The sequence below is a fragment of the Sprattus sprattus genome, assembly GCF_963457725.1.
Source record: "Sprattus sprattus genome assembly, chromosome: 15".
Classification (NCBI taxonomy): Eukaryota; Metazoa; Chordata; class Actinopteri; order Clupeiformes; family Clupeidae; genus Sprattus; species Sprattus sprattus.
The window spans coordinates 31,170,536-31,195,332 of record NC_137913.1 but is presented as its reverse complement, the minus strand read 5'-3'; the positions used below and the strand labels follow the sequence as shown (position 1 = coordinate 31,195,332).

The 24,797-nt window shown below is 43.3% G+C and overlaps 2 protein-coding genes and 1 pseudogene across 3 annotated transcripts in view; 1 reads left to right on the top strand and 2 right to left on the bottom strand.

The window, feature by feature from the left end:
* LOC308376383 (tripartite motif-containing protein 16-like) overlaps positions 1-24,797 on the bottom strand; it is a 270,456-nt pseudogene that overhangs the window by 119,568 nt on the left and 126,091 nt on the right. The gene's annotated exons all lie outside the window — the stretch shown is intronic.
* cldn5a (claudin 5a) lies at positions 10,573-11,987 on the bottom strand. Its single transcript, XM_080851980.1, has one exon. The coding sequence runs from the start codon at positions 11,964-11,966 to the stop codon at positions 11,316-11,318; it is 651 nt and encodes a 216-aa protein (XP_080708106.1). The 5' UTR covers positions 11,967-11,987; the 3' UTR covers positions 10,573-11,315.
* The window catches only part of LOC308376658 (septin-2), a 56,337-nt gene continuing 47,278 nt past the window's right edge, over positions 15,739-24,797 (top strand). Inside the window, exons 1-5 of the mRNA XM_080853091.1 lie at positions 15,739-15,869; positions 21,441-21,482; positions 22,218-22,317; positions 22,456-22,542; positions 24,697-24,797. The exon at positions 24,697-24,797 is cut by the window's right edge and continues 23 nt beyond it. Coding sequence (XP_080709217.1) covers positions 21,456-21,482; positions 22,218-22,317; positions 22,456-22,542; positions 24,697-24,797 — 315 coding nt within the window. The 5' untranslated portion in view covers positions 15,739-15,869; positions 21,441-21,455. The remainder of the gene's footprint in view (positions 15,870-21,440; positions 21,483-22,217; positions 22,318-22,455; positions 22,543-24,696) is intronic.

Here is a 24,797-nt window from a genome sequence, read left to right as displayed (position 1 = left end):
AGAGAGAGAGAGAGAGAGGGAGAGAGGGAGTGAGAGAGGGAGTGGAGTCATGGGGAGAAGATGTGAGTCAGAGTCTCTCTCGTTTTCTCTCTTTCTCTCTCAATCTTTATCCCCCTCTCTATTTTTCTCTTTCTCTCATTTGTTCCCTCTCTCTATTTCTCTCTTTCTCTCATTCTTTATATCTCTCTCCCCATCCCTCATCTCTCCCACTTTCTCAATCTCTCTCCTTCCTGTGTTTGTCTGCTGTGAGTGTTTCGTACTTGCTCATAATGATGTTGTCATTGTTGTGGCTCTATGCCCTGGTGAATGGACTGGTTCAAATCAGCATGCGACGTTTAAGTGCGTTGATACCAGGTAAAATCACTCACAATTGGGAATCACCTTCAGAGTGTACTAGAAGATTCTAGACATAAAACAAAAAAGTATTCACTGCTTTAGTTTAAAACACACGAACACTGCTGAAAATGACAACAAAGTATATTTCAAATCAATGAACACAGAGTTTAATTAAACATCGTCAGTGGAACATGCTATTTCAAAGGGTGTTCTTTTGTGTGTCAGCTTAAACTCGTGGTACATAACGAGGCGCCGAATCAAAGGGCCTGCTGGGTAAGCTCTGGAGCAGTGGGACGCACCATAGAGGCCACCAGTGGAGCCGAAGCCTCCATCCCCCCTCCTCTCTGTCACCTCTCTCCTGCTCCTTCTCTTCTCTTCTCTTCTCTTTTCTACTCTTTCTCGCTTTCTTTTCTTTTTTCTTTCTTTCTTTCTGTTGCTCCTATTCTCTTCCCTCTATTTCCTGCTTCTGTTTGTTCTTGAGCACTGTGCGGTGTGTGTGTGTGTGTGTGTGTGTGTGTGTGTGTGAGAGAGAGATTAGCTGCGCTGGATGGTCGAGGACAAAAGAGGTGTGATGTTTGGGCTCTGGTCCATCGGCTCATCCACTCACACATGCTGGAGTGGGGCGGTGTGTGTGTGTGTGTGTGTGTGTGTGTGTGTGTGTGTGTGTGTGTGTGTGTGTGTATGCGTGTGTGTGTGTACGAGTGTATGTACAGTGGGCTGAATACATTGTACCGAATAGATACCGAATTAACAATTTGGGCTGTGTGTGTGTGTGTGTGTCTGTGTGTGTGTGTGTGTCTGTGTGTGTGTGTGTGTGTGTGTGTGTGTGTGTGTGTCTGTGTGTGTGTGTGTGTGTGTGTGTGTGTGTCTGTGTGTGTGTGTGTCTGTGTGTGTGTGTGTGTGTGTGTGTGTGTGTGTGTGTGTGTGTGTGTCTGTGTGTGTGTGTGTCTGTGTGTGTGTGTGTGTGTGTGTGTGTGTGTGTCAGTGTTTGAGAGAGAGAGAGAGACAGAGACAGAGACAGACAGAGAGAGAGAGAGAGAGAGAGAGAGAGATTAGGTTGAGGCCCTGTTATGAGTCTTCTCTCAGCCCCAAAACAAGGTGGCCAAACCCTATGATTTCCCCCCCAGAGCTGTTATTATGAGATATGGCTGACTTTTCTATATTCAGAAAACAATCATCACCAGCTCCAACTCTTCAGGGTTTGGCCACAAGGTTATCCTCAAAAGGCTTAGAAAGAAAAGTGACCTCACACCTCCAGACCATGCTTGTATTCTCCACAAGATATGGCCCACCTCGGCCTACACGTTTGGATCCTGTTTGGGTGCTGTGGTTGTCATCTCCCTCGGAAGAATTCAACGAACATTACATTTCAGACATTTCCCAATTTTCCTGTTCAAAATGAACATGTACGTTTGCAGCCTCACTGAAGACACAGAAATGGCTTGTTTGAATTTGTTTTGTTGTTGACCACATGACATTGCCATTGTTCAGTGGACTTGTTTTGATGTTACGGCTGTGGTTAGTTGTTTGTAGCGGTTTGCTGCAGTCATGAGTTGAGGGACTGAGGCAATGGGTCAGAAATACTGTGTTTGTTGTGTTGAGTCAGAGCTCTATTCTCTTTGGGACAGAGGATGTTCCTCTGGTCTGACAACACGTTTGTTTTGTATGTACATACAGTATGTGTCACATTGATGTTTTTCAACCATGACGTACCCCTGCATCATGTATCTTCTTCTCTGTTTTTCGGTGGCATGACCTGTACGTATTGGGATCTTTTCGTATGCCATGTCAAGTTAGAGGTAGGTGAATGTGTCCAGTGTCCATAGCGCCTTAGCCACTGTCTCCAACTGTTTCACCGCTGTTAATCAGAAAAGACCAGATACTCATCTGATAGATGCCAATCAAGTGCCTCTTTTCAAAAAACTGTCATAAGTAAGTGAAAATTAAGTTTTTGCAAAAAAAATGTACGTTAAGTTGAAAACAGATTTTTTTTTTTTTAAATAATGACAACACAGCCCCCCTTCTCCCTCTCTTTCTCAATCTTTCTAGATGAGTGTGTGTGTGTGTGTGTGGTTTCTTAACAAACCTATGTTTTCCTGTGTATTCTCTCTGTCTCTTTCTGTGTGTGTGTGTGTGTGTGTGTGTGTCACAATATTTTTAGGCCATTAAGTTAATGTACCAATCTTCAACCACAGTGAAATGCAACCTCATGACTATACCACCCTTAACACTTTGTGGTGCCGCAGCATTTCATCGATGTGAATTGAGCCACACCTGGCTATACCACCATGTAAGCAACTAGATGGGAAGATGCTAATGCTATGCTACACTCAATAATCCTGCTAATGTGAGTTGAGTACACAACAATATTATGTAAGATGTGTAAGTATGATTGATAAGTAAAAAACGTACTAATAATCTTTATTTATTGATTGCATACCCTTCTCTGCTGGTTTCATAGGAGACCAAATGTCAGCATTGAAGATTGATATGCAGTCACGCAAGATGTGCAACCACAGAGGTACTCTCTAACTCAATGTCCCTTCCTCTAAATACACAAAACCGCTCTTTGGGGTGTGTGTAAGGAAACCTCATGATCCTCAATCATCCTCTGGAGTCCATTTGCTCCTCCATCTACACACACTTAAACAGACATGCACATGCAGTCTTTGTCTGTACACATGACAGACACACTGCCTCTCATTCTTCCATTAAGGAGCAGAAAAGCTAAAAGACCCACAGAAGTCTTAGACCACCTGCCTTCCCTTTGTCTTTGTCTTTGTCTCTGTCTCTGTCTTTGTTTGAGTGTGTGTGCTGGATCTGACAAGAACAAGTAGCTGTACCACTGTAGGAGTTTGGAATGTCTCTCTTTCTCTCTCACACACACAAAGTATAAAACTTTAAAACTTTGTGTGTGAGAGAGAAAGAGAAAGATTGGCAGAGAGAGAGAAGGAAAGAGAGACGGGTAGAGAGAGAAAGAGAAAGACTGGTAGAGAGAGTATGTGTGCAGTTGGGGCGTCTCACATGAGCTGGTAGCCTGCAGTGAAGACCAATTACATCCTTCAGAAGCCTGAGCTGTGTGTGTGTGTGTGTGTGTGTGTGTGTGTGTGTGTGTGTGTGTGTGTGTGTGTGTGTGTGTGTGTGTGTGCGTGCGTGCTTCACAGAGACATAGATCATTGTGATGTTGGTAATGTGGCTGGACAGATAGAACCTCGTGGTTTTCTACCCAAAACAAACAGTAGCAAACAGACACACTCGTGCACGCACATACACACGTGCGCACACATACACACACGCACACATGCACGCACACACACACACACACACACACACTCACAAACAACCGATGTGAACATATGTGCAGAGTATGGATCAATGGCTGGTGTTTGCCTCATGTCTGATCTTTCATAACATTCATTATCATTTGTAAGAAAAATTATGGCAAGAAAGAATAAAAAGCATTCAAATTTGACATGTTTGACTAGAAAATGGCTTTTCTTCTGTGGGTTTAACATGTCTCTATTGGAAGCTGTATGGTGGTCATCCCTGCCTTGATGTGTGATAATGTCACCCCCCACCAACAGTTTCCACCAGCGCTGACGAGCGTGCAAAATCAGAAATGCTTCTAGAACCTTCTCAGACATTCCTGAATCTGCGTGTTTCCCAGCCCTCCACTCAGCAGCAGCCTGTCAATCATCCTTTAGTTGGCTCACACCTCCCCCCGGACCATCTTCTCTCGGGCGAGTGTGAGACTGCTTCAAGGAAGTTCTCTTTCGCAGCCATTGTATGTGGAGACCTACAGCTACAACACACTAGTCACCTCAGTCACATGTGAAACCATTGTTTACGCCGGTGCACGCAGAGTAACCACAGAGACAGAGCAGGCGGGGAGGTTAAGCAGAAATTCTTCATCTGGTCAACTACATCAAATTTCCTGTGCAGGTGAGGACCCACTGAGGAGCGCCGGGGTCTGCTGATCTCCGGCTCGGCTGGAAGAATGCCATTGCACTCTCCACACAAAGAGTGTGTGATGGGGACTCGCTACCAGGCATGTGATAGGATTGTACTCCAAATCTGGCATTCCTGTGACTAAACTCCAGCGACCTCATGTCCATGGGGCTCAATTCAAACTCTTGTCCCCAAGAGGGGAAATTTGGCTTGTAGCTATGTTACAGTAGCATAAGCAGTAAAACAAGACAAAACTAAACAAAAGAACACTAGGAGACATCGAACAACCAAATTATTTTGACATTTCTCCCACGAGCTAGCCTGAGTCACCAAATCATGTTTCTTTCTTTCAGCTATTGTGCTCCATGAAATCAGTGTGGCCAGTCTGAAAGTCCTGCTTTATTCCTCTCATGTGTCCATATTTCCTCTGCATGTGTGTGTGTGTGTGTGTGAACAGAATAAACATGCAGAGAAATTAACTGTGGAGACACACACACACACACACACACACACACACACATACACACACAAACACACACACACACACACACACACATACATACGTACACACACATATACACACACACACGCATACACACACACACACACACGCATACACACACACACACACACACACGCATACACACACACACACACACACACACACACACACGCATACACACACACACACACACACACACACACACTATAGTGGTCAGCCTCTCCCTCTTGAGTTCCTTCCTGGTTCCTGTCCTGCAGACCTCAACACAGGAAGTATGACTACTCTACTGGGCTTTGGCAAACACACACACACACACACACACACACACACAAACACAAATAGTCACACTAACAAACACACACACTCTCTCGGACACACACACACTCACACTCACACTCACACTCACACTCACACTCACACTCACACTCACACTCACACTCACACTCACACTCTCTCACACACACATACACACACACACACACACACACACACACACACACACACTCTCTCTCTCTCTCTCACACACACACACACACACACACACACACACACACACACACACACTCTCTCTCTCTCACACACACACACACACACACACACACACACACACACACACACACACACACACACACACACACACACACACACACACACACACACAGAGGGCTGAAGTTACTGTGTGAGTCAGTAGTAAAGTACTGCCCTGCTCCTTATTTGATCTCCCTCCCACACAGGAATGTGAATGGGCTCACGGGACTCCAGCACCTCTTCTCATGGCCTAGTGGACCAGGGGACCGACCTGTCACACCCTCCTCAAGTACGATATCCCGTGACCAAGGCATCGTTGGTCGTGTGGGTGTGAGGCTGTGGCTCATAAGCGCGTCCTCAATTCGCCCTAATGGCTGTCTTTGCACGCTAACCACCTTAAAGATGAGTTTTTCTCCTTGTCCATTTAGCATTCTTAACAGGGCTGGGTTACACATATTGCTGAAACTGCGCCAAACAAATCACTCACTCCATTAATTTGTAGTTGTTGTAGCCTTGTGTTATTGTGAATGAAATTGCGGATGAAAATTGTGTAGATGTTAGAATGGATTTGAAAAATAATGTCTGTTTAGGATGTCATCATCATGTTTGTTATGATTAGCTATTACTACTAATGGATGTGGTATGGAACTGCTATGGTGATTTTCTTTTGAAGGCCTGATATCATGAAGACTATTATCGCTAACTTTTTACTTTGTGTTTTCACCTTTTATGAGATATCACTCCTGTGTGTGCCTGAAATGGAATGTTCCAATTATGTGTGGGTATAGCTACCTGTAGGGGTGAGTAAAGCTACCTGTAGGGGTGGGTATAGCTACCTCAGTAAGTTGTCTCAGATGTGTGAGGTGTATTGTAGCGTGTGTGTTATTTAAAGAGAGCTCTGTCTCAATATGTCGTAGTGACTGTGCATATTCAGCTGATTTGTACATATTTTTCTGTTTGTTTTATTTGGCCTTTTGCTTATTTTTTTACATTTTTATTTACCCCTTTGTTTTGCACTGAAAACTTCAACCCCCGTTGGTGGTGGGTGATTTATTTACAAGCCACTCAGTTTTTGTCTTCCTGCTGCCTTCATGTGCCTAACCTAGCCTATACCTTCAACACACAGCTCTTTAACATCTGGGTGTCAGTGGCGGGATGGCTTGCTGTGAGGCCAAAGGAGGTGTGCCCAGTGTGTGAACTGTATGAGGGACCCCCAGGTAAGGCTGACCCCTGTGTGAGGTACCCCAGAGATGGGTGAGGCACCATTGTGTTACACAACCTGGGATGGGAGAAGTACGGTTGGAGGAAGCGTGAGGGACCACGACGTGTGTATCAAGTGCACACATACATCCAAAACAGCGCTGCCAGGATTCTGATGAAGGTCCGGAAATATGAGCACATAACACCAATATTACACTCACTACACTGGCTCCCTGTCTCTTTCCGGATAGACTACAAAGTCCTTATAATCACCCATAAATGCATAAATGGACATGCACCTCCCTACCTGCAAGAATTAATTACTCCCCAAACCTCCACCTGCACCCTCAGGTCTTCAAACAGCTCGCTCCTCCGCGTCCCCAAAACCAAGCGTCGCACCATGGACGACCGGGCCTTTTGCTCGGCAGCGCCACATTTATGGAACAGCCTCCCTGACCACCTAAGGGCAACGCAGACGCTGGATTCCTTTAAAGCTGGACTTAAGACTTTTTTTATTCAGGAAGGCATTTCTGGCCTTGTGTTGAATCTTTTCTGTTATGCTTATGTTAATATTTAAATTTGTTTTTAATTTTATTGTATTATTATAGTTATTTTCTAATATGTAGGCACTCTGAGATTCCTTTGAATGAAAAGTGCTTTAAAAATAAAATGAATTATTATTATTATTATAAGTGCATTGGCGCGCTTCCCGAAGGGGAGGGCAGTGAGACAGAGTGGCGTTTCTACGGTCAAGTATGCACTTTGACTGCCACACCAACCGGTTGTTTGTTTGTGGTCAGGGTGAAGTTTGGTACCCCGTAGACCTAGGTTTGGTGCCTGCACTCTCCTTTCACTACAGGGTAGTTACACAAGGAACTAGAACCTCCAGAACCAAGTGTTAATGAGGGCTGTCAAAGGGTAGATGTTCGGCATAGATCATTCTCCTTTCAGAGACACATTATGTATGTGGGGGTCCTTAATTGCTACAACTTTCCTTTTGCAAAATGGTTTCCAATTGTGTTCTATGGACAGACCTTCATTAGAGAGTTTTAAACCGGAACCCTTTAAGGATCTGATGATAAGCTTTAGAACTATTTTCTTACTGTGTGCAAAGGATGCTTTACGAAAGTGTCATTATGAAAGATCCCTCTCTCTCATACACACACACACACACACACACACACACACACACACATGGCACCATAGTCACAGTGCCTGCACAGGGTGTTGGATTGGACGCCATGGTGATGCTGGTTTCCGGGGTTCTGTGAGTGACAGCACGGGGTGTGAAGAGGGTCACAGGGTCACTGCAGTCAGGCTGTAATGGTGACAGCTGGGTAGGAGATGACATCACTCAATGGTCAGTCAAGGAGGGAAATGACTGCTGACCTCAACAGGTTAAAGGTCACTGCACACGTCAGAAGAATCAAGCCCAACACCAGTCAGTGATGTTTTGTATGTGTGTGTGTGTCTGTGTGCCTATGTGTGTGTGTTTGGTAGGCCTTATGTGAATATGGCCTGTACATATTTTAGTATGATAGCATGTATGTTATGCTTAATATGAACAGTTTGAGCTGCTTATGTTAAGGACAGTGAACAAGCATTGCTGACAGTTCATTGACACTATACATATCCCGAATAATTGATACAAAAAAAAATGCAGACAAACAACCATAATCATTCGATCAATTTGTTTATATCATCCTAAACAAAGTTAATTGTATCCATTGTTTGTCTAGAATTCGAGCTGTAGAATACAAAAAAGCTCCAGTTTTAGGACCATTTCAACTTTTGAATTCCTTGTTCTAGAAGATCTGATTTTAATGTTTAAAGAAATGGCAGTGCTTGTGATTGACTAACTTTCCTTTCATTGAAAGACTACTACAGATTATCACTCACTGTGTTGTAAGATAAATATACTGAATTTGCTGATCAATTTGATTGAAAAAGGAGTGAAAATGTATCCAATACCAGTCTGAAATACTATTCTGCAGGGTCTGAAGACACATGGGTCTGTGTGGAATCTGAGAAAAAAGCTCCCACACTAAGGACTGAATATCTCAGAATAAAGTGTGTACTCCAGATCTCTCCCTAATTTAAAGTATGCACTCTAGATCTCTCCCTAATTTTTCCCTTGTGTTGTTGTGTAGTTTACATCAAACAGAGTGGTACAGGTCCTCATCGTGGAGTCAGAGGACTGGCCACTGATGCTAGGGCCACATTTTGGTCATTTTAAACTCATGCACTTGCCCAGTGCCCTGCTTTGACTTGATATAGTGGTAGCCAACCCACTGTTTCAGCTTGCGTGACTTGTTTTTTGTTTGTTTGTGTTAATGTGTGTGTGTGCATTTATAAGTGTCTTTGTGTGTATGTGTGCTTGTGTGTGCAGCCGCACGTCTTGGAATGTCTGCGTTCGGGGCCCTCTTATTGTCTTCATCCATATGATCACATTATGGGGCCCCGTAGCCTGGCAACTGCAGGTTCTCTTAGGTTGCCATGACGAGGGTTCTTTAATGACGTCGAGGCTGGCCCCTGTTCGCCTATGTCCTCTGGAATGAGCACCCCCCTTCATCCCCTCCCTCACTGTGTACACACACACTCACACACTCTCTCACACACACACACACACACACACACACACACACTCCCCCTCCCACAGCCTCAGCATGAGGACTGGAACTAACAATCACACAATGCAAACTCGAAAGGCCTGGTCTGGTCTGGGGAGATAGGACCTGGCCTCTGCTATTGCACAGACAAACCAAACAGCCTGAATGGAGTTAGCCATGTTGGGCGGAGAGAGGCTGTCAGCAGCCCAATAAATTATTGACATGGGAAAGGAATAGAAATGACACTTTCTCTTTTTTTCTGGTGTAGAGAATGTAGCTGCATTGTGCCTGGATCTGTGCACTTGTCTGGGAATGAACACGGGCATCATTAGTGAGGTATAAGCTCCTTTGGAATAACTGGGGCAAGAGGTAGCTCACACCTCTGAACAGGAGACTAGGGCAAACATTTCACGGGGCTCCCGGAATCTTTTTGAATTTTTGAACATTTGAATGGGAATGCAGGGTCTGGTGATTAACAAAGTAACCCTGCGGTGGCCAGTTCTTACTGGAAAATAATGTCAGGGAATTAGCAGAGTCTGCTGCACCTCTGTATGCCTGAAGTATTTTCAAGCAGAGAGTCGGCATATGACCAACTAAGCGTCTTAAATATAAACGGTTTTACAGAAAAGCCACGCTTTGCCATGAACTGAATGCACCAGCGATTTTGTATCCCAGCCAAACGCAGACCATGCCTACTGTTGGCACCGGTCCTATGTGAACAAAATAAGTAGATAGCCGTGGAAAGAGACGTCGGCTGCTCTTTAGTTTCATGTTGTGAAGACATGTACAACATTATTCTAGCCTAACTTTAGGGCTGAATAAGGGTAGCATTTTAGATCCAGAAAATATTTAGATTTTTTTTCACTGTTTTATAGGTTTCCATGAATGTCCCAAACTTGCATTATCAGAAAACTTAAAGCGTAGTTTATACCTCTCCTCTTTTGGGTCTGTAGCGGAACAGGTTGGTTGAGGCGGGGTGGGGGTAGCGAGCTGTGTAGTCTACAGTGAAAGGCTATTGTCATCTGGATTTGTGTGGTTTATCGTAAAGCTTTCCCCCCTCAGAAGGGGTGAACTCCCCCCCGGAGAAAGCAAAGTTCGGCATAGCATCCAGAGAGCATCGTTGTTCTCTTCACACACAACAACGTAGCCTACCACTCAGAGCATCCTTTGGTTCCACCAGATTGAGCCAGATGACTTCTACTGCCTTTGAGCATTTCGAAGTATCTTGTTATATATAACAAATTTCGATATTGTATTAATGTTGTGACTGTTCAGTTTTCCCTCCATTAATAACCTTAAATGCAAACAGAAACAAATCGAAAACAAAATTGTCTTCATAATAAATGTTTATTCAGAGATCAATTTAAAGCATCACAGTAAGCATAAAACATCCTTAAGAATTAGAAAAATAAAGGCTTTGGGATGGCACAAAAACAGCATTTCCCCGGAGAACTGAGTGACAACGTTTTAAAGTTGGCCTTCTCTAAGAGTGATCCAGCCGGCAGCTGCGCTCATCAGCAGTTGAACAATAACAACTTCAGCGCTGCGGTGTTAACAGGTCATGCGTATCAATTGACTATACACTTTTCTCTCAAAGGGGAAGTTGGCCTATCAACTCGGCTGGACCACTTTGGTTTAGGTTCGTTAATTTACCGAAGAAAAAAAAATCGGCGGTAACATCTCCATCACTCCTGTGTGTGACGGCGGATTATTAAAACAAATCACTGGTGAGCCCTTTGAGAATAAAACACCATACATTTTGGAAAAAAGATAGGCTACTATACACAATTCACCAGTCAACCGAAAAGAAAATATAGAAAACAAACATTTAAAAAGTAAACATTAGAATCACATCGGCTTTAAAACTAGCTAGTCTATATAAAATGTCGGACTTGCAAGTGAAGGTACCTAAATAAACCAATGCCTGTTTTTATGTCCTTTATTCCTCAGAGAACCATGACGCGTAAAATGTTTCTGAGACAGTGGACAGACGATATGCCCATTTATTAACTTTTCCGTGTGCAGTAGCATAGAAGATAGTGTTTTCTCATGTTTCAGTTCTGAATGAGAAAAAAAGTAGGTGCAAAACTTTTTTCTTACAAAACAAACAGCATCAACAAAAACAACAAAGACAAAAATTGCGCTATCCATTGGATCAGTTGAGTTGATACTGACCAGTGAGAAGCAGGAGCTTAAACGTAATTCCTTTTGTCGTAGTCCCCGTTTGCTGTGGCCCGTTTCGCCGTGGGAGCGTACTGCACAGAGTATCCGGAGTTTCCCGAGGATGGACATGAACAGCAAAGTATGGAACCGCCGACAAGCAGGAGCGCTGTGGCAGCCCATCCGATATAGAGCGCAGCGCCAATCTCGCGCTTCTTGGGCGTAGGCACCTGCGGGTTGTAGAAGTCCGAGATTATGTTATTGGCCATCCAACACAGGGGTACGAGCACGAAAATACCGCTCACAATGTAGAGTATCCCTCCGACATTCACTATGCGCGCCTTTACGTTATCCGTCCGGATGCAGTTGGTGCACTGGGCGCCCGGTATCACCACCATCAGCGCGATGACGCTCAGCACGGATGAAATAACGGTGAGAGCCCTGGCAGCTTGCAGGTCGTGGCCGAGCGCAAGCATGGAGTCATGCATCTTGCACTGCATCTGTCCAGTGCTCTGCACCGCGCACGACATCCACAGCCCGTCCCAGATGGTCTGTGCCACTACGATGTTGGCCTCAATGAACGCCGTCACCTTCCACATGGGCAGCCCGCAGGCCACCATCTCAAGGAGACTCCCGATCACGCATAACCCCAAGCCCAAAATCTCAAGTCCGGCAGAGGCCATCTTTAAGTCCTTTTAAAGCTGTTGTCTTGTAATTTGGAGAGAAATATCCCGATGTTTTTTTCTCGTCTTGTTTTCAGAAAAAAAGTTCAAAACCTATTTAATTCGTTTTACATTCAGTTGAGGTTGTATAATTGTATTACAGGGATGGAGACCGAAGCTACATCACTCCAGTTCTACGATTTTACTGCACTCCTGCCCCTCTCGACACTGCGTGAGAAACAAACTGGAGAGAAATAATGGTCCAACAGATATGTTTGCGTGTCTGCCAGCGAGTGTGTTGAAGAGAGGGGGTGCTCAACAAGTGTTTAAGCCAGAGAGGAAACTTTCACCCAATCAGACCTCCCCGCATTTTTCCTTCGCCAATGGGAAATCAGAAAAGTTGGACGAGTGGATAATACGAGGGGGGTTACATTGTGTGTATGTGCACGCGCGTGTGAATAGCGGTCCGCAAAGTGAGGGACAATTTATCCACAATTCTGTATAGCATCGACCAGTAAATAAATATCTGTTTAGAATACAAAGATATCGAGTTGATAGCCGTTCCACAAAAGCCTGCAGCAGTTGTAATCTGTATGATTCAAGTATTATCTAGAATCTAATTTAGTCAGGACCCGGTGTCGTGGAAAGAGCTTTAATGATTCAAATTGGGAGGCGATATGTTAAAACTGTCTTTGCGGAAACTACATATGCCAAACATTATTTCGCATAGAGTGTCCGCGCTCACAATAAAATATCTTTAACTAGATAAGTACACGATTTTATGAACATCTTTGCCCGATACATTTTGCAAACAGACGTTAATAGCCATGGATGGAATCCTGTCCATGAACCAAACGAGACACAGGAGTCAGTCAGGGAATCGACAACAACGACTTAGAATATGAGTGGCTCATTTGGATTGGGGGAGTAACCAAAATATAACCAAACCACTCTCCAAACTTTTAAACACAGACTATATCAACAACTTTTTTTTGTTTTCGTCAGAGTTCCGTCTTGTCTAATTAGAATCAGAATCAGAATAAGAATCAGAATCAGAATTCTCTTAATGGCCAAGTATATTTACATACAGAAAATTATCTTGGTGGTTGGTGCATAGGACATAAAACACATAACATACCAACAAAACAGCAAAAACAAGAATAAAAGACAAATGTTTTAACAGGTAGAATTTTAAATAATAATACATCATTTGAGCACGTGCAGGGCTAAGATGCAGTAATATTGGGTGTGTTTGAGTGTGAAATGTACACCTGCGGAGGGTGCGGGTGTGCACCCTTATTCAGAGTCGGGGTCCTGGCCAGAGTGGCTAAGCAGAGTGATTCAGATGGAAATTTTTGCATTCTTGTATTTGTCTCTGTGCTTTTATGATGTGTTTTTGAAGGAAGATTATACATTGGAATCTCACTGTATGCGCGTGTATTCTGGCTGGTATTCTGTGTAAGTGCATTGAGAGACCTCTATATACAGCCGCGGAAAAAATTAAGAGACCACTTCAAAATTATCAGTTTCTCTGGTTTTACTATTTATTGGTATGTGTTAAAGTAAAATGTACATTTTAGTTTTATTCTATAACCTACTGGCAACATTCCTACCAAATTTCAAATAAAAATATTGTCATTTAGATCATTTATTTGCAGAAAAATGACAATTGGTCAAAATAGCAAAAAAGATGCAGTGTCTTCAGATCTCGAATAATGCAAAGAAAACAAGCTCATATTCATTTTTAAACTACACAATACTAATGCTTTAACTTAGGAAGAGTTCAGAAATCAATATTTGGTGGAATAACCTTGATTTAAAATCACAACTTTCATGTGTCTTGGCATGCTCTCCACCAGTCTTTCACATTGCCGTTGGGTGACTTTATGCTACTCCTGGCGCAAGAATTCAAGCAGCTCGGCTTCTTTTCATGGCTTGTGACCATCCATCTTCCTCTTGATCACATTTCAGAGTTTTTTTTATGGGATTCAGGTCTCGAAATTGGGCTGGCCATGACAGGGTCCTGATCTGGTGATACTCCATCCATTGCCCTGCTGGAAAAAACACTTCTCAGAGTTGGGGAACATTGTCAGAGCAAAAGGAAGCAAGTTTTTCTTCCGGGACAACGTTGTACTTTGCCTGGCTGAGGTTTGTAAAAGACCATAAGGATTGAACCAAAGCCGACTGGAGGGTCTCCTAGTTCGTCTTCTCTGATGAGTCCAATTTCACAGTAGGTGCAAGACTCTGTGGCTTGTAGGCCTCTCCAGGTCTCCGTCTAACCATCAGACGACCATGTGTTGGGCAAAGCTGAAAATTGGACTCATCAGAGAAGACGAACTAGGAGACCTTCCAGTCCGCTTTGGTTCAATCCTTATGGTCTTTTACAAACCTCAGCCAGGCAAAGTACAACGTTGTCCCGGAAGAAAAACTTGCTTCCTTTTGCTCTGACAATGTTCCCCAACTCTGAGAAGTGTTTTTTCAAGCAGGGCAATGCTCCATGCCACACAGCCAGGCCAGTAAAGGTGTGGATGGAGTATCACCAGATCAGGACCCTGTCATGGCCAGCCCAATTTCAAGACCTGAATCCCATAAAAAAAAACTCTGAAATGTGATCAAGAGAAAGATGGATGGTCACAAGCCATGAAAAGAAGCCGAGCTGCTTGAATTCTTGCGCCAGGAGTAGCATAAAGTCACCCAACGGCAATGTGAAAGACTGGTGGAGAGCATGCCAAGACACATGAAAGTTGTGATTTTAAATCAAGGTTATTCCACCAAATATTGATTTCTGAACTCTTCCTAAGTTAAAGCATTAGTATTGTGTAGTTTAAAAATGAATATGAGCTTGTTTTCTTTGCATTATTCGAGATCTGAAGACACTGCATCTTTTTTGCTATTTTGACCAATTGTCATTTTTCTGCAAATACATGATCTAAATGACAATATTTTTATTTGAAATTTGGTAGGAATGTTGCCAGTAGGTTATAGAATAAAACTAAAATGTACATTTTACTTTAACTCATACCAATAAATAGTAAAACCAGAGAAACTGATAATTTTGAAGTGGTCTCTTAATTTTTTCCGCGGCTGTATGTATCTATGTCGGCTGATATTAACATTGCATGTTGCTGCTACTTTAGTATAGTAATGTTCACTTTAATATAAGATGATCTCTTTAATTAAGATATGGATAAAATAATTACAAAATCAGCCATTTTGAATGAGTGTGCTTTATGTCGAGCTTAACTCCCAGTGCATGCGCTGGATGTCACGCAAATGTAGCCTAGTCTTGTGTGTGTGTGTGTGTTTTCATATTGCTGTGTATGCATTCTTGTGCATATGTGTGTAGTGCTGTTACTTACTACGTGTTTCTAGTTATTGGTAGTATGCATTATTGCCTGTGTGTGTGACTGGGTGTGTGTGTGAGAGAGAGAGAGAGAGAGAGAGAGAGAGAGAGAGAGAGTGATAGCTTAAACTTAATATTAGGATGCCTATGTGTATCTGTTGAAAGCTATCAAACAGGTATCATTTCAAGACCAATGGATCCTGTGTGGGCAAACATATATACATAACATATTTTGGTAAAACAAATACTTTATTTTGACTGGAGCTGTAGGAATAGGAATAGGAATTTCAAGCGTGTGCAGACATGCCTGTCTGCAGTGAAGACATGTTGAAACTGTTGGCCGAGGCCGCCATCTTGACTCAAAATCACCTTTCCAACAGTTCAGTGGCGAAGCTTCTTCAAGAGCCACAATGGCCGTGGGTTCCATAGCGCCCCGCCCGACAGCAGAAACTAGAATTGTGGGATAAGGGCGGAATACATTGGACAAGTTTCCGGATTCCCTGGATTGGCCTGTGGCGGCGGGGTGAACGAAAGTGAGGATAAAACTTCAGCTTTTGTGTTACATCGCTTATAACGCAGAGGTAAGGACCACACAGCTAGAAACGAATCACGCTATCATTGTATCAGCATACAGTTGCGACAGAGTTTTGCCGAGTCAGAATTGAAAACTTGCCGTTACATGCTTATTCACTGTGACAGAGACACTGTTGCAGATTACAAAAGTATCACAGAAAAGTTACATTTGTGTCGGAAAAAAGCTTGCTCTTTTGACATGTTTAGTTAGGCAACGATTTCAAGTGAACAATCCAAACCCATGTTCTTGCTTTTAAGCTGTTGTTATATTCTTTTTCTAAAGTTGGGTCAGTGTCGTCCCTAACTGAACTATTTTTTTTGTCGATCAGGGCGGGGATGCTTTGGCAGATGGACGTCAAACATTCGCTGTTATAGGCATGTCATCTGTTATAGGCATATGTAAAAGTTTGAACTCCGGAGTGCAAATCGAACTCTTAAGTTATCTGTTTATATGATCAAAATACATTTAGCTAGAAAGCGTAGGCCCAAATTCTTAATTTATATAGCCTCTTTTAAAATGACAGTAAATACCGAGCCAACAGACACTGTGAAGTGAAGGCTCGACGGGGTTACTCCCTTTAAAACAGCTGTTATGGATGACCCTCAACGGAATTCCACGACTATCCAGATTGACTGATGATTTCAATGCTTAAATGACTAATCAAAGGGCTTTAACCTCTTTAGGAAGAAAACAAATTGAAGTATTGTTTCATAATAGTTGGAATCGATTTTTTTGTGTGAGGGACAATAGTCGCGTAATGGCAGCATTCAGAGCTGGTTTGGCATATGCTATTCTTCGTAAGACGTATCTTTTGGCCTCACACCAGTTGCACCACAGAAAGAAAGATGGCATCGAAAAAAAGCATAAGCAGTTTCTCCGGAAACATTCTAAGATGCAATCGGGCCTGGGCTTGTCAGGATTACAATAGCTGGTCAGATGCTTTGGTGAGGCCAGAGGTTATCTCCAGGTCATGCAGTTTGGTACTTTACAGTGGGGATACGCCACCCAAAGGTGACGTTAGCTGCCGGGCTCCGGGCTTCCTGTTCTGCCAGAGCAAGCAGACAAGACTGCTGATGCCTGCCTAGACTACAGGCCTTGAGATTAATTGACCGCGTGTTTGGGATAAATAAGCACATTTGGTGTCACTCCTACCACCATAACTAGCAAAGAGGAAGAGACAGAGAAGAAGAGGAAAGACAATGCAGAATGAAGCAAATGTCTGAGAAGAGTAAGGGACTGACTGAGAGGGTTAGAGAAATATAAGAGAAAGAAGGACAAAATAAAGGTGGAACAGTGTACTTTTAAAGATTATGGGATGTGGAGAAACCGAAAGAAGGGAAACAAGAGGGTGAAGGAAGTTGGGTATGAAGGAACGGAGAGAAAATGGGAATGAGCTATGCTAGAGTGGAGACAAGTGACCTCTATGTGACCTCAGGCACTTCCTGCTCTCTCAAAACTGCCATCAAGAGTGTGTGAAAACAACTGAGAAAACATCCATCAGTCTTGAGTGTGTGTACGAGGCTGTGAAAATATATGGTTCTGTATGTGCATGTGTAAGGTGTAAATGAGACAATGTGTGTGTGTGTGTGTGTGTGTGCGTGCTGAGTGTCTGTTTGTCTTATGGAAGTGAAAGCCCAGTGACAACGTAATTCATCACAGGTTCTCTATGCTCTGTGCCTACTTTCTCTCTAGCTATGTGTGTGTTCATGAACAGTTGTTGGTGTCTGCATACATTATTGTACATAATGTTTGTTTATTTAAAAAGATTCCGCTGAGTGTGTGTGGTAGGGTTTGTCTTTGTAGTTGTGTTTTTTAAACTATTCTCATCTCTGTGTAGCAGAGGTTTCCTGGCCACCTGATCAGAGCTGAGTTTCTAAGGGTATTAGAAGTGTGTGTTTGTGTGTGTGTGTTTGTGCATGTAAGTCTGGCTGAAAGTGATTCCGTCCTTTGTGTTTAGTCTTCCCCCCTTCGCTGTGATGGGTGTGAGTAAAGGGAGACAGAAAGAAAGGGAGACAGAAAGAGAAAATGAAAGGGAGAGAGCGAAATAAAAGAGAGAGAGATAAATTAAGAGAGAGGGAGGGATGCCATTTAAATCGTATCTGGCCATTGGCTCTGTCTATTAGTGTAGGTGTACTAACCGCCTTACCACTGCATTGTCACTGATGATTGAGTTGTTTGGAAGCATACGATTCATAAGAGGACACAGAACACGAAGAAGAGTGGGTACCAGAACTCCCAACTAACCCCACTGTATAGCCTGCACCCGAGTATTTACCGCAGGCCTGCAAGATTTACAGTACACACCTCTCTCTCTCTCTCTCTTGCTCTCTTGCTCTCTCTCTCTCTCCGTGTATGTGTCACCGTGGTATTCACTCAGTATAAAGCATCTAGTGGAATTTGGATTAGAATCAAACACTGTTTAAAACCCCTTATGGCAGATATGAGCATTTCTCAGGTTGAGCTATTCTATTGTTTCTGAGTGTGGAGGGGGTAGGATTACTCCACAGGCCTTTTGTTTGGCCCAAAAGGCTGAACTGGACGGGGTCTACTAATGCGATTGTGTGTAAAAGTGGTTGGCTAGGAGTCAGTGTGGGTGTTTGAGTCTACTTTTCCGATTTTCTTGCCTGGCATGGGGGCTTTCTTTAATTACTGTGGCGATCACTGGACTTATAATGGACCTGTTTAATCAGTCTGCCACTCACTGCTCTCCATGAATGGTTACAGTATTTCTATATGTGATGGGGGTACGGTATCGGCTGTAGATCTACACTATTGCAACTGGCCTCTGGTGTTTTCTTTGACTCTTGGGAGTGTTTTAGAGTTAGTGTGTGTAAAAGCTGGTGTTCTCTGGTCTTCCGGATGTAAGTGTGTGTGTGTGTGTGTGTGTGTGTGTGTGTGCTCGCTTGGCTGTATGCGTGTGTGAGACTGGTGACTCAGTTTGACCCTCTGCACTGTGTGTGTGTGTGTGTGTGTGTGTGTGTGAGTGAGACTCATAGGAAAGCCTTCAGGAAAATCAGTGATAAACAGCATTGTTCTTCAGTGAAGCTGATGAAACACAGATTGAACATTTTGCCTCTTAGATGTGTGTGTTCTGAAGCTAGACACACACGCACACAAACACACACACAAACCCAGACACTGTGCTTATCGCTAATGACCTGTCCGGTTTAGCAAAGGTCATTACAGCATCACTCAGCACGTAGTGTGAAGTCACGCATCTCGCTACACTTCTTAGAAATGTACACCAGTTCAGCAGAATGTACCCACTGTAAGTACTGTACGCACACACACACACACACACACACACACACACACACACACATGCAGACAAAAACACTCAGACACAAACATGCCAACATACGCACGCACACACACACACACACACACACACACACACACACACACACACACACACACACACATACGCATGCACACACACACACACACACACGCACACACACACACACGTAGGCACACACATACAGTGCCACTTGAAAGTATGTGAACCCCTTGAGCACTTAATAGTTTTCTGTTGTTTTACCATGATTTTTATTTTTTTTTCATCACCAATTTTCCATAGATGAAATTTCAGGTTTATGTTTATCATTTGCATGTACTTGTTTCGAGGGAATTGTTTGAGTAGCCATTATACTACATGAAACATGGAATTAGTTTATTTTCGAAAGTAAGTGAACCCCCAGCTTTATTGGTAAAGTCAAGCAGGTAACAGATTCGATGAAACATATTTGGGTGCTTAATTAGTCAATTAAGCAAACCAATCAACTGAGACATCCTTAGGAAAAGGGTCCCTTGGGAATGATAAACATAAACCTGACATTTCATCTATGGAAAATTGGTGATGAAAAAAATGAAAATTCATGGTAAAACAACAGAAAACTCTTAAGTGCTCAAGGGGTTCACATACTTTCAAGTGGCACTGTACATGTAGACCAAAAACACCCAGACAAAAATATCAGACAAAAGCACCTAGACACAAACATACACAACACACACACACACACACACACACACACACACACACACACACACACACCTTTGCACAGAGAGAGAGCGCGAGAGAGAGAGAGACCTCCCTACACACACAGACAGACATTACCATGTACACAGACATACTAGCGGATGCTTCGTCCCTAAAGTAGACTTGAGGAGGTGTCATGTTCTAGTCAGTGCAGGTAAGTGGGGTTCAGCTAAGCTAGAAATCATTATAGCCCCACATCCCCTCACACTGGCCCCTGAGTACACCTCCAGTAACAGACACACACAGACACACACACACACACACACACACACCACCAGTAATGAAAAATTAGCGGGAGGAAAGGGTTTTCACTGGCTAGCGTTCTTGAACTGTGTTTCATGTTGTAGTGAGCTTAGTGATGATGAACTAGCTTGGCTTGCTACATGATTTGTTGTTTTTACAATGACTGAACAGTCTGTCTTTTGTGCATTCTTGGGGAAAAAGTTCCCTTCATCATTGGTGGCAGTATTGTTTCGCCAATTTATGAACAAAAGGTCACTGTACTGCTTGGCCAGGAAGGGAAGGTTAAAACTAGGATACTTTGTCAGGCCGGTCCATGGGTGTGTATCTCTGCATCTATTAACGAAACACCCTTCTGCATGGCTTTGTGCTTCGGCTCTTTCAGTACTTAAAAAGAACGTGTTTAGACGCTTGCATACGTTTTCTTAAAGCAACAGTATGCAACAATTTGCCTCTTCCTACCTAACCGGCACGCAAAAACCTTACAAACACCCACACCAGCACATTTAACACTGATATTAGGCTTGTTGGCATGCTTACTAGTGTATTTTGGCAATATAGTTGCTGATGTTCTGCTGTGAAAACCTTTCTTACATTTCCGGGGGATGGTCCGACCGGGACTGTAGAACTACATAGTGAATATCCTGGGTGGCCAGTTGGAAAATAATACCAGTACTAGTTGGCTATAAAAACATGCTTCAAAAAAAGAAGTTGAATAGTTTTGCTTTAATGTCTGTGTGCCTCTTTGGTTATGCCCTCTGTAGTTAGTTCAGGATGCTCCATTGGAGGGGAGTCATACTTTTCTCTTACTTTACACCAGTGTGGCCTCAGAATATGTTCACCAGACTGTCTTTGTTCATTATTAACGGGTGTGTCTGTGAGTGTCTGTTTGGGATAGTGTGTGTGTGTGTGTGTGTGTGTGTGTGATTTCTGTGTTTCACAGAGACAAAGATCATTGTAATTTGTTTGGGATAGTGTGTGTGTGTGTGTGTGTGAGAGAGAGAGAGTGTCTGTTTGGGATAGTGTGTGTGTGTGTGTGAGAGAGAGAGAGAGAGAGTGTCTGTTTGGGATAGTGTGTGTGTGAGAGAGAGAGAGAGAGTGTGTCTGTTTGGGATTGTGTGTGTGTGCACCTTATGTTTTTGTCTTGTTGTTCTCTACACTAGTGGGTTCACTTGAAGAGAACCATTGTAACGTTGTAATAAAGGCGATGTGACGGTGAGTGTGTGTGTGTGTTTGTGATGGTGAGTGAGTGATGCATATAGTTGATAATGTTTGTATGTGCCTACTGTCTTACTACAGAACTCAGCGGTGGCCATGTCTCAGTCCGGAGAGAAGGGAAAGGTGAGACTCCACCCATCTCAGACACACACTGACCTGAAGGACGAGTGCATCCATATTCTATTCATCTTGTACACACTTTTGAAATCTGTCTTGGTGATGGACTTATGTTGCAATAGGGCTGGGTGTGTAGGGTAGCAATGCTAGTATAACCTCAAAGGCTACAACGGCCATTTTCAAATTCATTTTATAGAATGAAAAAATGCCAGATGTATTAAATGGGAGATTAGCTTCAGGTTTCTGGTTATAAGACGTGTACCAAGCGAGTAGGCCACTTTAGTTATGAGCGTACACCTCTCTGATATCTTCGGCGTGCCTGTGTCACACTTGCAGGCAAAATTTTTGCCTATAAAGTTGTCAAATGTATTTCTTTCCCGTCAAAATTCTGTTCAATGCCACATTTAACTGTGATTTCTATTTTACTTACTGAATTTGATGATTCTGTCCATTTCTGCATTGCGGAAATGAAGGGGTGTGTATGTTAGCATATTGATCAGATTCCAGGGCCGGTGGGCTGAGTACATACTAATTGAGGTGTATTCAGTCGATGGATATGTGGGTTGTGCTACTGTTGTTAAGGTCCAATATGAATAAAGCCTCAGGGTCTGTACTGAATTTGTGTGTGTGTGTGTGTCTGTGTGTTCATGTGTGTACCCGTGTGTGTGTGTGTGTGTGTGTGTGTGTGTGTGTGTGTGTGTGTGTGTGTGTGTGTGTGTGTGCGGTGTGTGTGTGTAATAGTTCACCGAGGCGGCAGGATATGTGGGCTTTGCTAACCTCCCCAATCAAGTGCACAGGAAATCAGTGAAGAAAGGTTTCGAGTTCACTCTTATGGTCGTAGGTAAGCCACAGATACACACACACACACACACACACACACAAATATATTTATACACCCCCAGAGTACAGCCATTGGAAATGATGAACACACACATGTACACACTGTTTCATCTAAATGTGTTTTGTTTGTGTTGTTTAGGCGAATCTGGTTTGGGCAAATCCACTCTGATCAACAGCCTGTTTCTGACTGACCTTTACCCTGAGAGATTCATACCTGGAGCTGCAGGTAACACACACACACACACACACACACACACACACACACTGTCTTTTGCCTTTTCTCTCTCGTTCTCTAGTGTCCTACTCTCTTCACTTATTCTGTTACACATAGTCTTTCTGTTAAACACACACACACACACACATTGTGTATTTCTCTTTGACCTCATTCTTCACTCTTTACTTAATTTTCTCCTTACTCTTTTATACACACACACACACACACACACACACACACACACACCCATTGCGGGTCCCTTCTAATGTCCTTGCTGAGCTCCCCTGTAATATAGCCCAGACTGCAGGTTATTGACTGAGGCCTAAGCGCCCTGGGGGAGCCGACATGAGTAAAACAGATGAGCTCCTTGGCTCAGGCAGGCATCCTGAGAATGACCTGGCTTAGGTGGGACCTCGTGGGAGAGGACCTGCTCATGATCCAGCCTCCCTGCCCCAGGTGGGGGTGGGGGTGGGGGCGACTGCAGTGCAGTGCTGTGCATGAAGGCGGGGAAGGAAACACTCAGACCTTTTTTTCTGTCTGAGAAGAACGTTTTATCCCTGTGACTAAGATGGAAGATAACATAGACATTCCATATGTGTTTGCCGGTAGCAGACAGAAATACAAATATCCTAAAGCCGAATGTAATCGGCCCAAAATCTGGCATGTGGTACTCTGTACAGTCTGGAAGCATACTGGATTGGCATTCACTTTGTGTGACGACAGAGAAATTATTCTGCCCATCTACCTCTAAAATAAAAAATGTAGCGTCATCTTCAAAGACTCATAGATTGTATGGGCTTCCTGGAAGTATGTCATACGCTAACAAGAGCTAACCAGTACAGAACCGCTGAGCCCTACACACACTCATTGAATGTTTATGTTTATGGTAACTGGACAAGGATTATTGTAATGAAAATGTTCTAGTTAGTCTGTCTCTCTTTCAGTTTTAAAGCAAACTTTTACGCCATTGATGAGCAGTCTGCGTGTTATCGGCATTAAACATTTGAACTTTTTTTCATATTTCGCCGTGAATGCTTTCTTATATTTTCCGCTGACCAGCCTGCTCACACTGACATCAGGTGTGTGTGAGTGCGGGTGTTTCGGGTTTAAAGCGGCTTAAGAGCAAATGTTTTATAAATACAGATCAAGGGAACCGGCCGGGCCCCAGGGGGTTCCGTCAGCGCCGGGCCCCAGCTCAGGCTCTGTGCGTATTCACAGCAGGGTATTTCAGACGTCTCGACTCGAGAGGATTGGTTTGGGAAAGAACACTTTATCCCAGCAACTAAAACGCAAGGCGACGCTAACACAAGCCGAGAAGGAAGGGATTTCGTGTTCTAGTAACAACCCAGATCGGCTAGAGGTTTTGTCCCATTGTTCGCTTTACTTAACAAAAATATGAGCAATTTCAAAGATTTCACTAGGTTACAGTCCATATAAGGAAATGAGTCGGTGCTTTAGCTATGGATTCCTATTGCTAAGAATGTTAACAAAGTACGCTTTTGTTTTAGCATAAAGAAATTGTCATCTTCTTTCTTCATGAAACATGGAACCAAAGCTCAGAGCTTCTTTATATTTTTGGTCAGTGTAGTGTAACATATTAGGGATGTTTTTGTCAGAAGGTCTAGCTACCTGTGGTATAATGAATATAACAAATATACGAATGTCCCTGTATTTTGGTTCACTTAAGACCTTCTCAGTGTAGCTCAGAGCCTTCAAAACCAATGAACATGGCGTAGGAGAGTGCGAGCGTGTGTCTGTGTGTGTGTGCCACTCCTGACGTCTGCAGGGCCGTTGCATAATGCGACACGATCACTCCCCTTTGACAACCACAGCGATCCCCAAAACTCACTTGTGTATTTGTTATTATGTTGAGTGTTAGTGTTAATTTCAAGTATGTGTGGAGTGTTATTATGTTTAGTGTTAGTGTTAATTACATTCCTCACTCATACTAAACATTATGTTGAGAGTTAACAGTGTGGAGTGTTATTATGTTGAGTGTTAATGCTGAGTATGAGTGAGGAGTGTTACTATGTTGAGTGTTAGTGTTAATGCTGAGTATGAGTGAGGAGTGTTAATATGTTGAGTGTTAGTGCTAAGTATGCTAGTATGAGTGTGGAGTGTGGGTCTTCATAAGGCTCTGAGTGTGCATGTTTGTGGCATCCTCAGAGAAGATTGAGCGCACGGTGCAGATCGAGGCGTCGACCGTTGAGATCGAGGAGCGAGGTGTGAAACTGCGCCTCACTGTAGTGGACACTCCTGGATACGGA

What these genes read in the sequence shown, in the direction of transcription:
- cldn5a (XM_080851980.1), bottom strand. Translation starts at nt 11,966, where the DNA reads ATGGCCTCTGCCGGACTTGAGATTTTGGGCTTGGGGTTATGCGTGATC.